This window comes from Pyrus communis, chromosome 11, assembly GCF_041283825.1.
Source record: "Pyrus communis isolate YQ-2024b chromosome 11, ASM4128382v1, whole genome shotgun sequence".
In the NCBI taxonomy this organism is placed as follows: Eukaryota; Viridiplantae; Streptophyta; class Magnoliopsida; order Rosales; family Rosaceae; genus Pyrus; species Pyrus communis.
In genome coordinates, this window is record NC_142575.1 from 19779747 (window position 1) to 19795251 (window position 15505).

The following is a 15505-nucleotide window of genomic DNA, read 5'->3' on the forward strand; positions in this document are numbered from 1 at the left end:
AAAAATCCTATCCGAAATTAAAACTATTTTATTTATTTATTATGTTATAAAAAAATTATTTAATATTTTAAATGGACTGGATGCCAGCGCATTTTGTAGGGGTGGATATCATTTGTGCCAGCGCATTTTTAGACTGGGTGCCAGCACATTTTTTTTGGGGTGGAGATGCTTTGGCTTATTACTGTTCATTAGGGTCTATTACTGTTAACTGAAGTGGATAAATGGGCTAGGTGCTGGCGCAAAGTCTTTAAGGGTAGAGTTGCTCTTACTGTCCATGATTTTATTTTATAGTAAAAGATAAAATTGTATTTTTATTCTCCATTAGTTAAGATTAGGATGAGAGAGAATTTCTCTGTCTAGATTCCCTCCGTCTCCGCTGCCAGCTTGGTTTGTTTTGTACCCTCCTTCCCTTCCCGTCCCTCCCATTGGTCCGATTTCTCCACTGAGACTTAACCTCGACTGCAGACGACCACTCCCTCTCCCTCCTCCTCCTCGTCCAACTTCAGCTTCAAGCAAGTAGGTGAAAAAGCAAACACAGTCCTCCCTCCCCAACAAAAATACTACCACGGCCACTGCTGCTCCCTACCTAATTCATTTATTATTATTTAATTACTAATTAAATCTAACCCAACCAAACAAGAAATTTAAAAGAAAAAATAAAGATTTAGAACTATTTAATATTACGATTTATTGTTATTATTCTTTATTTATAAAAGAAAATTTTACAGTACCTTATCGGCAAAAACGAATTTCAACCGTATTATTGTTTAACTCCTCATCCAGTAGATAATACGTTAGTTAAAAAAAAATAAAATTAGAGATTCAGAAGTGCGCCTTTTTGGTTGCTTCCCTTGTCATTCTCCTCCCTGTTTTTACGTCTTAGCCGGGGCACACGGACAGCGCAGTAACTATGGTAGTTGCTCCTCCTTCTTTCTAAACTCCAACCATCTCTCTCTCTCTCTCTCTAAGTCTTAAACCCTAGAAAAAGCCTCTCTCTCTGTCTGTGCAGAGTTGCCAACACTAGAGAGAGAGAAAGGGCTTTTGGTTTCAGATCGCGCTGATACCTCAGCTCAGCTCGCTCGCCGATCTACGCCGTCTCGCCCGAGTTCGCTCAATGGGCGGCTCGGACGATTGAAATGCTGGCTACTGCTCTCCGCGATTTCGATGTTAATCGCCTAAAATGTCCGCTTTAGCTGCTTTTGAGCGCCCCCTTCGACCTGCTGCTTCTAACACGGTACTCTTTCTTCCTCCCCTCTCCTTTTCTTGCTTAAATTAGTAGAGTCGATTTATTTATTTTATTTTTGAATATTTGTTTAAATTCGTTTTAGCTGCCTTTCGTGGGAAGCAGCCAAACTGATGTTGTGAAACGCGATTTTTCAATTTTTTTTATTTTTTAGATTTTGGTTTTCGTTAAATCACGGGTGGTGGAATGTTCGTCGCAAATGTTGTGAAATTCGATTGCATTAGATTGATTTTGTTTCCATGTTCTGTTCGGATTGCTGGAGCAAAGTGTACAAGAAAGGAAATTAAAAGGCAAAGGAAATTCGACGCAATGGTTCCCATACTTGTTGGTGTGGCAATGCACTTGTCGAAATTAATGAAGTTGTGCTTAGCCCGAGTTTAATCGCCTATTTTATTTTCGAGTGATGTTGATTTGGATTTGGAATGTTTCCTTTCTGTTATGGAACAACCGAACAAGAATTTCATTAAGATGATACCAATAGTGTACAAAACAGGATGTACAAGTTTGGAATGAAACTGCAGTGCAGTTTCATTTCATCCGAACAAACACAAACGTGCCCAAGTTTTGAGGGAATTGATGGAAACTTGGATGTTTTAAAGTGAAATCAATTTCTTTATACTTGAATGTGTTCTTAACTTTCAGATTCTCGAAATCGCAGTCTGTCAGTTATCAATGTAACCTGATCATGTTTCGGTGTTCCTTTACATCCCTTGTGCTTAATTTTGCAAAGTAGTTTCACATTGTGCTTCGTGGGTGGGAAATATTTTCATGCCTTCTAACATATCAGATGATCCAGCAGGTGTTCAAGAGTGGCCCACTTTTCATATCTTCTAAAGGTTGGTATACATCTCTTGTTCTCCTGTTCGGTCTCCACCCAATGACAGTTTTGGTCGCATTGCATTTCCAATTTATTCGTTATAACGCTCGTTTGACTTCGACATGATTCATTAATCTTAGAAGGAAAAAAATTGTAAATCTGAAATTTGATAATTGGCCTTTATAATGTTATCTTTACTTGGAAAAGAATTCTTTACTAGACTTATCAGCATATCAATTTGTTGAATCCATTAATTGCTTTGATCATTGCCCAAGTGTTTATTTGTTAGACCAATGGATGTGGTACTAGGAACTAAGTTCTTTGGAAATTTCATAAGATTTAGACTTAATAGAGGATTAATGAGGGAGATAACAGAAAGAAGAAAACACATCAGAATGAAAGAGAGAAACGGAGATAACACTCCGAAAAGAAACACCCAAGGCATATAATTCTTAAACAAACCATTTAATTTCCAGAGATATTCATATCCTATTTATTTATCTGATTTGTACATTGATAAGTTTCTTTAACCTTATCCTATATCCGTGCAGCGTCTGACGTAATTCAAATAAACCACATCATAGGTGTTAAAGAGTATTTTTCTGAAAACTGTGTGCTTGTGGATTTTTACTTTTTCAAGAGAAATAACTATTTTTGCTTGGTCTAATTATGAACAGCTATTAATATATTTTAAGCAATTAAAAGAGAGGAAAAGGAGTTTTTCCAAGGAGTTTTTATTTTGTTTAATTTGAATAATGAAAACCTTCCAAACCAGTTTATGTTGCAGCCTCTGTGTGAGAGATCTTGGGGACAACTGAAGATTTTTCTTCTTTCCTCTCAAGCTGATATGTTAAGAGTATCTTGGTATTCGTGTTTGGTTTTGTCAACTAGCATTCAAACTTTAAAATTTTTCTATCATGCATTTCATAGTTTTTTCAGAATCACGTCTTCTGCACTCATTATTTATACATTCAGTTCTTATGTATTAACTTTGCAGGAATAGGTTGGAAGTCTTGGAAGAAGCGGTGGTTTATCCTCACACGGACTTCTTTGGTTTTCTTTAAAAATGATCCTGTTAGTATTCATCAGTAATGTTTACCTCTTTTTTGGTTATGCCATTATGTTTTGTCTTCCTTTTAATTCCTCTTCTTCTTCTATGATTGGCCGCATTATTTTGCATGAATTCAATATTGTTATTGGAAAAAATTTGTTGGTCACTGAATTGACGTGTAAGTTGTATTGGTGGTAAAAATGGTGGACTTGAGACATGCAGTTTTGATGGTTTATTTGTCGGAAAGGGTTCACACCTAGCTTCCCTGTATGTTTGAAAGACACTAATATTCTACCATGTCAAGAGCTATGGAAACTTCTTCTATTGCCTCATGAAATGGGATGAATCCCTGTTCAGTCCTTCATATTGTGATCTTGATGATATGTGAAATTATTGTAGTTGCTTCTCTTCCTTTAATGTATATGTTATTAAGGAAACCAACGAAGATGCATGGTTTCCCATCATTCCTCCTTCCTCAATTAAAATGTCACATTGCGAATACAATTTCAATTTATAAGGCTCTGTATTTCAAGTGTTTGCTGGTTGGTTATGTGTTGGAGTTCCCAGAACAACCTGCTAATTGCTAGCTTATTTGCTGAGCAGAACTCTTGAAAACTGAGGCAGGACCTTATTGATTTTGTGTGTGTGTGTTTCTCTCTCTCTCTCTCTCTCTCTCTCTCATACGTATCCGACAGTTGAACAACTGCGAAGTGAATGTTATTTTTTATTTCGTTTTTAGTAATGAATGTTGTTTTAAATCTTTGTACAGAGTGCACTTCCACAAAGAGGTGGTGAAGTAAATTTGACTTTGGGGGGCATTGACTTGAACAATTCTGGGAGGTATGCGTGACCATGCCGACTGTTTATTTATTTATTATTATCTGCAATCTGACTAATAAAATGCAACTGGTTTCATGTAGTGTTGTTGTAAGAGAAGATAAAAAGCTGCTGACGGTTTTATTTCCTGATGGACGTGATGGGCGGGCCTTCACTCTTAAGGTGACTTTTTTTGTGATATTTTTGTTCAAGACTTATTAGAATATATGGTATAATTGCATAGCTTCTGTTGATGTTTATGTACATTGCATAGCTTCTGCTGATATTTATGTACACAATAATTCGATTCATTTTTGTAATCATAGGCTGAGACATCGGAAGACTTGTATGAGTGGAAGACAGCCCTTGAACTTGCCCTTGCACAAGCTCCAAGTGCTGCCCTTGTCATGGGACACAATGGGATTTTCCGTAATGACACGAATGATACGCTTGAAGGGTCCTTCCATCAATGTTTGTACTTTTTCGTCATTACACATTCAATGTCTGATGATTTCATATATCTTGAGCTAGTATATTTATATATAATTTTGGGCTGTCAGGGAGGGATAAACGGCCTGTTAAATCTTTGGTTGTTGGAAGACCAATTCTGCTTGCGCTAGAAGATATTGATGGAGGTCCTTCCTTCCTCGAGAAAGCTCTTCGGTTCCTGGAAAAGTTTGGTAAGTTGTGATCCAGTTAATATTGACAAGAACTCAAACTGTACGGAAAAATTCCTTGCAAATGTGTGTAACCCTTGTTAATCCAGTTAATATTTACCTTAGAACCCCTGTGTTTTCTAGTTAAGATTTACCGTAGAACCCCTACGTTTTTGGTAATCCAGTTAATATTTACCGTAGAACCCTTATGTTTTCTAGACTAACGTACGGAACAACCCTTGTTCATCCTTCGTGTTTCTCTTGTTCATGTATCTTGTATCCAATATCAGATTTTCCAAAAAGTCAACTATGTATTTTGAGTAGCAGATGTGTTTGTAAGTCTTTTGTGGGCGCATAATTGGATACTTCATACCTGTGCTTTACAGATGCAATTTGTATGGATATAAATAAAAAGGTGGACCAGAGTTGCATAAATCACAGGTTTTATGTTCGAACTTGGGTTCACATGTAGTGGTGGGGCACTTTGTAGACTGCACAGTACCATCTCCACCCTCGTCTCCCTTTCTTTTATGTTTTCTTAAAAGCTAATGACCATTTCAAAAACAGATGCATATGTTGCCTTGTTGGCAAGGAAGTGAATTTCTCGCTTAGGCTTTAGCACATATTTGTGTTTTTCTTTAATAAATCTATTAGCTATTTAAAAAATAGTTAATGAGTATGGACTTTTAATTGTATTTTTAGCACAAATGAGTATACATTTGGTATGCAAATAAATTCTTTATTCGCAATAATGGGCGACCCAATCTCCTACTTCTGTTTTAGTTTTTAATCTCTCTTAGGCAAAATATTATTTAATGTTTTGGAGTTGCAGGAACTCTGAAAACTGATGAAGAGGAACAGTATTGTGGAATCCTCTCCTTTTTTGCTTTTACCAATACCAAGAAATAATGTGAAAAAAGCTTAGAGAAAATAATGTATTAAATCTGAACTATTCACTGTGGCTTCAGCTTGGAAAAATAATGGATAAAGTTTGATAAATCCATTTATAATTAGTATAAATATCGGTTTATATAAGTGAAAAATATGCAAAATTGTTTACCATAAGGAAAACAGTCTAGATTGAACTTTAAAATGAACCCATAATACCGTACCAACTGAGTATGACCCTAGCTTACTCTGTCTCCGTAAACTATCGTATGTTGTACCCTTTCCCATTTTATTTACTGACTGGACCCTTTGTCTATGTGTCAGTGCATTACACTCATATCTGAGTATGATTAGAATACCATTGTTGTGATATTGGCCATGCAGAAGTCAAGATACTCCTTCACATACCAGTGTGGAGACATCATCAGTACAAACTGTTAATCCTAAATTCCTAATTGCCAATGAAACTATTTGGAAGCACAAGTCTGGGAATTTACTCATTAAGTCATTATATTGGGAGATATACCAAAAGAAAGATAGTGTGAAAACATATTTTTGAGCATTATACTATACAGTTTTATAATCTGTAATTTATTTGTCTAATAGGTACGAAAGCTGAAGGAATTTTGCGACAGTCTGCGGATGTTGAGGAGGTAGAACGTAGAGTACAAGATTATGAGCAAGGTATCCATTTTATTCAAGTTGAAAATATCTGCTTCATTCAATTTGGTGATTGCTTTGAATGGCTTTAGTGGATCGTAAAATACATAATAGATCCTGTTGTGCCTATAGCTCATGCCCTCAATTTTCTTGGAAGTATACATTGATTTCCAGCTTAGTGTCCTAACTGTTTTTGATGTTTGAAGGCAAGACTGAATTTGATCCGGATGAGGACGCTCATGTTGTTGGTGATTGTGTCAAGGTACTTTCCCAAAATTTGTTTGGTGTCATTTGCTATCTGGTATGAATAATGCTTTATTTCAATATTTACTCAATGTGTTTGATCTACAGCATGTTCTGAGAGAACTGCCTTCATCTCCAGTACCAGCATCTTGCTGCACTGCATTGCTAGAGGCTTATAGTAAGTTTAGCTTTATGTTATGCCTTGTGAATTCATAAATTAATTAATGGGTTCTTTGTTTATCTGGGGAGTTAAACAACTGGAAAACTTGTGAGATTGTACAACCACATACTGCATAGAAAAGATTGACCATCAGTCTCATGTGCAGTTATCCTTTTGGACATATTAAATAATACTTTTATGCACGATTCAGAGATTTGTACAAAGTCTCCATGTCAAATTTTCTGTCAACTGATAGTTTCCTCAAGTTTCTGGATTTATTTGCACAAATTGATCAATTTATATTATTGTAATGGAATAAAAAAATTTACCGTTTGTTTTGTGTTCTCTTTGACTAGAAATTGATCGAAAGGAAGCTCGGATTAATGCAATGCGCTCTTCAATATTGGAGACATTTCCCGAGCCAAACCGCCGTTTATTACAGAGGTAACCTTCTCGTACATGATGTGAGATGTCTTCTTCCATTCTACGTTCTGAGTTGTACTCATAATGTTTGAGACACCTACTTCTGTAGTGTGCTTGTACATAATGCATGAGTTTTAAGGGAACGAGATGTCTCATATGCTGGCAGGGAAGGCATGCCCAATAGTTTGAAGGGTGATACATAAAACAATATATGAAGCAAGGATGAAGATGTTAGGGTCAGTTGAAATATCCTTAGTCATATTGAGGATTCAAGGATATATTCATTGAAATATGGTTAAAAATTATGAATACAATGGATACTTGTTTTAGAAGTAAATTTTGAATGAAACATTAGGAAATGTTACTCTAATTAGTAGAACGTCATTTAAACATGTAAATTGTATAGCATACTGTTCATAAATTATATGACATGTAAAATCAAAAGCGTTCGCATTTTGAGTGTGAATTTATACAATTTTTTTGTTATCTATTTTATTTTAGATTTATTTCAAGTTGTCTTTGGTATGTCTGAAATATATTAACGTCAATAATTTTAATAATAGTTCTGTGTTGAATTACCAAAATAGTCCTAGTCTGTAGAATATTATAAATAACCATATAGAGATCTGGCTATAATGTGGACCTAAGGACCCTGAAAAATAGGCTTAAATGTTAAAATGGTCCCAGTCTTTTAGTCATTAGGTCAATTGAGTCCCTTTGTTTTCAACTTGGCCAATTTGGTCCTTGTGTTTATCTCCGTTAGCCAATTAAGGACATTTCCATCTAATTTCTGTAAATTTTTTTTTTATAAGTTATTATAAACATTTATAAAATTATAATTTAGTTGATTTAAATAATTTAAAATTAAATAAAATTAAAAATTAAAAGAAAAATTATTCTCCTTCCAACTCTCCAACCTCCTCCCTAACATTACCCCCTCTCTTTTCTATGTCACAACCTTAATCATTTTTCAGATTGGAAGTTTTATTTCTTATGTGTCATTTCTCATTGATTTGCATTTTTTTGTAAGGAGAAAGGGTAATTATTGCTCATATGATTTTTCTTATGAATTTTTTAAAAGATATTGAATGAAATGCCCTAAAAGAGAAAGGGTAATTAGTCCTTGTAAACACAAGGACTAAATTAGCCAAATCGAAAACACGGGGACTAAATTGGCCATATGACTATAACACAGGGACTGTTTTGACATTTAAGCCTGAAAAATATGTTACAAAGAAGTTTGACATGATGTGATTGAAAATATATTAAACAATGTTATGGCCCTAGTTACTCAGTAGTGGAAGTAATATGGGCATGTAGATTGCAACAAAGCCCATCCCAATATTAAAATCTTATTTCCTTCCATTTCAGTATCCGGTGCTTCAAATCTTGGCATATTGGTGAAATGTTGGATTGATGTTTCGACATATTTATCCATATAAAAGTTAATGTTTTCTTACTAGACAGTTTATGCGATAACCTCTGTTGAATGTTAGGTTGTTAATTTGGGAAACAAAATTTTAGCCACTTTGGGTATATTATATTGTAGAGACCACTCTTTCCCATGGACATGCATTCTGTTAACGATTATGCAAAACAATCATATTGGTCTATAACTTGCTTTTCTCCTTTTCTTTTTGCAGAATTTTGAAGATGATGCATACCATATCTTCTCACTCTCATGAGAATCGGATGACTCCATCTGCAGTTGCTGCATGCATGGCACCCTTGCTCTTACGCCCTCTATTAGCTGGTGAATGTGAGCTGGATGATGACTTTGATATTAATGGTGATAATTCAACCCAGCTTATTGCTGCTGCAAATGCTGCTGCAAATGCTCAAGCTATCATCACAACTCTTTTGGAGGAGTATGAAAACGTTTTTGATGTAAGACAGTTGCATAGTTGGTTTATACATTGTGTTCTTGCTATTTCATAAGGTGGATCCTGGATTTATAATTCTCATTCTTTCAAACTGTATAACTTCACTTATTCCAATCAACTATAGTATTCAGCGCAACGTGTTAGGATATCTACTCTCCTTTTAACATCCCTTTTACTGTGGAATGGGGGTACCATGGGCTTAGTGAAGATTGGTTGAACTAATGAAGGAGATGAGTTTGGTACTGGTACAAGTCATAGGTCCACGGTCATAACAACCCAGACTTCGTTTTTCCTCGGAAATATATCTTGAATAAGTTGATATAATCATTGTAGTAAGTTTGTGTGGTGTTAGGTTGATAATCGTGTTGGATGTTAAATCCATTGATGTATCCAAGTGTGTTCTAGGGAGCAGTAGAGAAACTTAAGCTACTCAGTGGTGGTTTAGGCTGGGGTGGGGGTCGTGTAGAGTGATTAGGAGCACGAAAGATTTTATGTTAAGCCTCCTTTGAGGGGTGGGGGTCGTGTAGAGTGATTAGGAGCACGAAAGATTTTATGTTAAGCCTCCTTTGAGACACCAGATTGGACAAACTAGTATTTTGGATGGGACTTAATGATATGGTAAATACATTGGCTTATCTTTGCTTGATCTAGAACAAGATCCAGTCTTTATGAGTAATGGATTACCAGCTTATTGACATGTTAGTACCATATCATAGGTAAGGTCTGATATGTTGTAACCATGACATGGTGAGAGTGCCTGCTTGAGATGACATCCAACTCTAAAGTGTCTTTGTGAATGATAGAAAAAATTGGATGCAGTTCTAGTTGAAGAATTGGTTTGAGGTGTCTCGGTTGAAGAAGGAAGGTTTTGTAGTTGAATTTGCCTTCCTCTTTATCTAATGTTATGTGTCTCAGAGATAAATGCTTATGGGGGTTCAACTGCAATTCTTGCATTTCGCAGTATAAGATAGGAGTTTCATTATTGGGATTAGTGGGTGCCATGCTATTTTATCCTTCGAGAGAGATATCAATATCTATTTTTGTAGGATCCTTTTATACCTCACTCTGAAAAGCACTCGAATAATTTACTTCATTTTACTTTAATTGTTTGAATGTTTGGTTTTTTTGGATGTTTCTTTGGGCCGCATGGCTAGTTGTCAATTCAATGACATCTCTAGTAAGTTTTAAAATGAAATACATGATATATTGTTTAAACACAAATTGGGATGAAACACTTCATTCATGAATGATGGAACTTTTGCTGACACCGATTCTTATGGTCTTCCTTTACATGCTATTTACAAAGTCTCGAAATCTTAAGTTCATGTTAAATTTTTCAATTATGCAAAGTGGTCTTTACTTGTTGGGCTCTTGTTTCAGGATGAAAATCTTCTAAGGTGTTCCATCTCTGCTGATTCTCGAATTGAGAATAGTGGGAGTGAAGATTCATCTGATGATGAAAATCTTGATCTGAAAGACAATGGTTACCATGACGCAGAAAATGAAGTTGATCCGGAAGCAGATGATGACCCGGATAGAGTACATAGTGGAAAGTTGAGTGAAAGCAGTGGTTATGCTGGCAGTGACCTCTATGATTATAAGGTTCTCTCCCTCCGTTTCTCTCTCTCACTCACTCACTCCACAGTGCTTGTGTTATGCTCTGATTTGTGTATGGTTTTAAGAATTTTTTATGTGTGTGTATATATATATTAATGAAGGGATTAGAGTCTTTCTCCTGTGCGACATTAGTAGGTCATGCCTTTGTATGCCACTGATTGCGTTGACTTTCACATAATTGATTCCAACAATTGCTGTGGGGTCCTCTATGAGTTATATGATGTACAAAAAGTTATATTTCATTAGTTTGATACAAACACCTGGAAGATTTTTGTAACGTTACGTTGGTTCCAACATGATACTGCTAATAGATCTGTGTCACTGTTACCCCTTTTGTTTATTTATTTATTTTTATTTTCCATAACCTTGGTCTTTGATTAGCTCTTGGGTCTTTAGGAGTCTTAAGGGATGTACTAAGTCAATTAACTTATATGCAAGTTCCTGATTTTGCCTATTTGATCTGATTTTCTTCTCTGTTGAAATGTTCAACTGTGTGAGTTATAATATTTCTCATTGACATGTAAATTGGTGTCATCAAACAGGCGTTTGGGGTTGATGATTCAGATGTTGGATCACCTAAAGGAAATCATGTGTCAGCTCAGAGTTCAAGTTCATGTGTTCCTCAACCCATCAAAGATCCAAATGTTGGAGTCGTGGAAAGAGGAAGCAAACCAAAAAAGGAAAATGAAAATTTAATTAGTGAGACAGAAACACCAAGTGCGTCACTTGCTGGAGATTCTTACAGATCAATAGGAGAGATTTTGTCAGTAGTGGATCCAGGGCATCCTTTACTGGTGCCTGGACTTGATTCAGGAACTGCGAAGACAGTGGCTAAAGTCACAGGCTCCAATCATAATTCAAAGCGATCGGCATTTTGGGGAAGAAGCAATGTGAGTTGTCATTTTTTGTTATCTTTTTTTATCTTAAGTTGATTATCGGGTTAACCCAGTTAACAAGCAGCAGATAAATTATATGTCAATCAGTGAAGAAGCGGTTTCATTTACCTGACGTTCAATAATCAAACTTGATAGCTCTTTCTTTTTTTTAAAGTCAAATTAACTCTGCATGAGAGAAAGATGTGGAGCCCCTAATGTCTTAGACAAAAAAGAGAGATGGATCTTTTTCTATTGGGTTTAATTCTTTGCATCGAGTACAGACAATGATTTATTGGATACCTCCTGAAACTGTATGGCTTCATTATCATGAAGCTTGTGCATATTTATTAGTTTGTTGACTTTTAATGTCCTCTTCTTTTCTTATTTTCAAGGTGAATTTGCAGTCTAGATATTATTTTTAGGTTTTAGTCGGTATGTGACATGATAGCCTTATATTTGAGCATACCCTTTGTTTTAGGAGATAATAGCTTAGCCGGCATTTACAGTTTTGTTTTAAAATCCAGTGACATCTGATATTCTTCATTGATTGTTGTACAGGCAAGAAAGACACCGTCAATGGAATCAGTCGATTCTTCTGGAGAGGAAGAGTAAGTTACTCATAATATGCACTCGAAGTTTTGTACTTTGTTTTAGCAACAGGCTTAATGCTCATGAAATATATGGACGTGCTACCTTTTGTTTAAAGCTTTACAACTTTCAAGTAGCTGTTAAGAAATCTGATATGTGCTGTAAGTTATGTAGTACTTTTAGTAAACGAAATAATTTGGTTTGTTGGTTTTTTAGGCTTTCAATTCAGAGGCTTGAGATTGCGAAAAACGACTTGCAGCACAGGATTGCGAAAGAGGTAGCTATACTTGTGCTTGACTTATTGTAATGTCAAATCATAGAAACTGGTACTTTTACTAACCAGATTAGGCACTCATGTTATAGGCAAGAGGAAATGCAATATTACAAGCTAGTTTGGAGAGAAGGAAGCAAGCTTTACATGAGCGCCGCTTGGCACTGGAACAAGATGTATGTTCATGAAAATATTCCAGATTAATTTTCTTCCTCCGTCCCTGTTTATTTAAGGACCTGACTAGATAATAGAAGGGAACAACAAAAGAATGTGTGAATATATTTTTGCCTGCATTCGGTGATGTTGTGGGGTTTACTCCTGTTTGCCACCGGGAGGGTTTGCTTCTGAATTTCCTTTACATGAATGCAAATGAAAGACAACCCTTTTACTTTTTTAACCGATACACTTATGTAGTGGTGATGATACCTCATAACTACACCTCTGTTCTGTGGCTTACAAAGGCAATTAGACAGCAAAAATGCTGGTTCTGTTCAGTTGCATAGGCGACTGGCTAATATTCGTGTACAACACCTTTTATTTTATTTTTTGACAAGTAACATAATAAATTACAGGTTTTGTGTTTTCATTTTCTCAATCATTTTATATTTGACAAGTAAGGGTGTCACTTGATTAAGTTACACAATTATACTGATGCTAAAACCTCCTCACTGTTTTTTCAGTGGAAAACCTGCTTAAACCTCCTTACTACTCTATTATTAGTTTCTAGATTGTCAATGTGGGAGCTAGATCTTAGGTGTGAACGTGTATGGTATTTAATGACATCTATTGGTAGTACTTTGTATCTTACAAGTAATTTTCCTCTTTGCTTTTTGGCTGTGTATAAGATCTTCGATTAACTATCTGCAAATGATAATATAGGTTTCAAGATTGCAAGAGCAGCTACAAGCTGAACGAGATCTTAGAGCGGCATTAGAGGTTGGTTTGAGCATGTCTTCTGGACAGTTGGCCAGTTCACGTGGCATGGATTCTAAGGTTTGTAGATTATAAAGGATTAGTTTTATTTTAATTCTTTTTCATATCATTTATCCAAGCCAGATTCTTATGATTAAATTCTGGTTCGAAGACACGGGCTGAGCTTGAGGAGATTGCTCTTGCTGAAGCAGATGTGGCCAGGTTGAAGCAGAAAGTTGCAGAACTTCACCATCAACTTAATCAACAGCGACAGCATCATTATGGTTCTCTCTCTGATGCTTGTGACCGTTATCAAAATGGCCAAAATCATAATTCCCAACAGTGAGTGTGCAGAACCCATCTCTCTCTCAAAAGAATAAAAAAAAAAAAAGAAAAGACATAACCATCTTATATGATTGAATTTTTCTCTAAAAAAGTAAAAATTGGGAAATGATTTTTTCACACCCATTTGAGTCTTTGACCTTCTGCACTCTGCTAAATTCTGCCCCCTGATTCTCTTTTGATTTATCCAATCCAGAAAGAGGATGAGGTGTAGAAATCAGTCCCCAAAAGATCAGGGGTTGAAAAGGGGAGTGCAGAAATCAGTCCCCTAAAATTCGGGTTGCTAGGCTTCTTAACAGTGCAGAGTACATTGCTATATGATTGAGGGATTGATCAATGCAATTTGCAGAGCTTTAATACTACTAGGAATTTGTTTGGTTCAGGTCAAGAAGTTCTTATGATTTTAAATTGTTTGCTTTCTGCAGGAGGTTTCTTCAGCAAGATTTTGATGCAACCCTTGCCTTCTGTAATCATGAAAGGAAACAAAGGAATGAGGTGAGGTGTTATGTTTTTCTATCTTCGATAATTCATGCTTCATATTGGGAAGCATTCCTGCTTGGATATTTTCCAGTGATTTGCCCTTAACAACCCAGTACTCCTTGACTATTTTGCTACAGGAGAGTTTGCTGGGGGAAGATTGGAGGACTATCAAAGGCCAAATTGTAGCATCTGGTAGCAGTGTAAGGCAGCCTTCTAGGAAGCAATTCATGGATCCGGCTAGCATAAGTGAATCAAAAAGTACTGATGCATCGAAAAGTTTGTCTGTTGAGCTTTCTGCTGTTGATTCTGCGTCCATGCCATCGACTTCAAGAGCAGCAGAGGCAAGCGTTTCTATTTTTCTGCGACTGTCATTTCTCTCAAAAAATTAAAATTTTTCTATTTAGTATCTTTGAAACATTATCTTGTATTGACTCTGGAATGGTTCCCGCCAAATTCAAACAATTGTAACGTATTGAAGTTGTGACTATGGTTCCAGGTGGTGGATTATCCAAGGCATCCATCAACAGCATCTTCTGCCTTGGTAGAATTAACAACTCGTCTTGATTTCTTCAAGGAAAGACGTTCTCAGCTGATGGAACAGCTTCATAATCTTGATTTAAATTATGGCACGGCATCTTTGCAAGACTCTGTTTATAGACCATCGTCCCCACCGTGGAATTGACTGGCGGAGGAAATTGAGTCAGAAGAAGAATGCCGGATGCCTTGTTGTATATTCTTTGATAATGTTTGCATATAAATAGTCATGTGGTACTCTTGTTCGATATTGAAAGTTGCTCCTTTTTCTTTTCTTAGTGAGAGGAAGTGAACGGAATTTCGGTGAGAAGTGTTTTCTCTGTGTTATATGTTTTGATGATTCCTTTTGTTGTTGACAAGGACCCTGTCACTGTAAACAAATCTGTCTTCTGTTGTTGTGTCCATAGGTGGGGGTAATGTTATTGAACGATAATATTTTTAGTCAGCTACTTTTTGAGGTCGCTTCCCATATTTCTTACCGCATTACTTGTTTTTAATCTTAGTTTTCTATTACAAATCCAAGGGTCTTTCTATATGGCATTACTTTTTCCTGGCTCATTTGATGCGCTTTAAGAATAAGTAGCTGTAAATTGAGCGATCAAAAAATCGTAGGATGTTATGAGCGTATGGTTAGTAGTGTAAAAATGTTTAAATTTTAATGCAGAACTTGTGTATGATGAAAAAAATAGGCATGGTGGTGAGGGTAGTGGTGATGGTGACGATGTTGATGACAGTGATAATGGTGGGGGTGGTTGGCATTATAGAAGCAGTAGTCGTGGTAGAGGCAGTGGAAGCGATAGTGGTGGTAGTTGTGGTTTCGGTGGTGACAGTGGCATGACCATGATGAGGTTGGTGATTGTATTAGGATGCAGTGGTCGCTTTCTTTCACAATGGAGAAAATGTATATAAAACATAGTAAAATACAGAACTGGTATAATACGTACTTGTATTATTGGGCGGCTTTGCTAAAAGATATTTTGAAAAATTCGGCAATTTTTTTAGATATTAATATTTTGTATGTAAAATATCTATTTATTTAAAAAAAA

At 36.0% G+C, this 15505-nt stretch overlaps 1 protein-coding gene across 3 annotated transcripts; it reads left to right on the forward strand.

Annotated features, from left to right (window-relative positions):
* Positions 1-796: 796 nt before the first annotated feature.
* LOC148693021 (rho GTPase-activating protein 7-like) lies at positions 797-14920 on the forward strand. Of its 3 annotated transcripts, none has more exons than XM_088680584.1 (22): positions 797-1234; positions 2040-2079; positions 3058-3134; positions 3881-3951; positions 4032-4110; positions 4254-4398; positions 4488-4607; positions 6078-6155; positions 6338-6393; positions 6483-6552; positions 6891-6978; positions 8601-8844; positions 10221-10442; positions 11000-11347; positions 11891-11940; positions 12137-12197; positions 12284-12367; positions 13071-13184; positions 13276-13445; positions 13871-13940; positions 14063-14266; positions 14422-14920. In XM_088680584.1, the coding sequence occupies exons 1-22, from the start codon at positions 1181-1183 to the stop codon at positions 14605-14607; spliced, it is 2631 nt and encodes an 876-aa protein (XP_088536710.1). In that variant the 5' UTR covers positions 797-1180; the 3' UTR covers positions 14608-14920. The 3 variants fall into 3 exon arrangements, with proteins under 3 accessions (XP_088536710.1, XP_088536711.1, XP_088536709.1); XM_088680585.1 differs by having other exon boundaries at positions 2043-2079; XM_088680583.1 differs by having other exon boundaries at positions 828-1234; positions 2031-2079.
* The last annotated feature ends 585 nt before the right edge of the window (positions 14921-15505 follow it).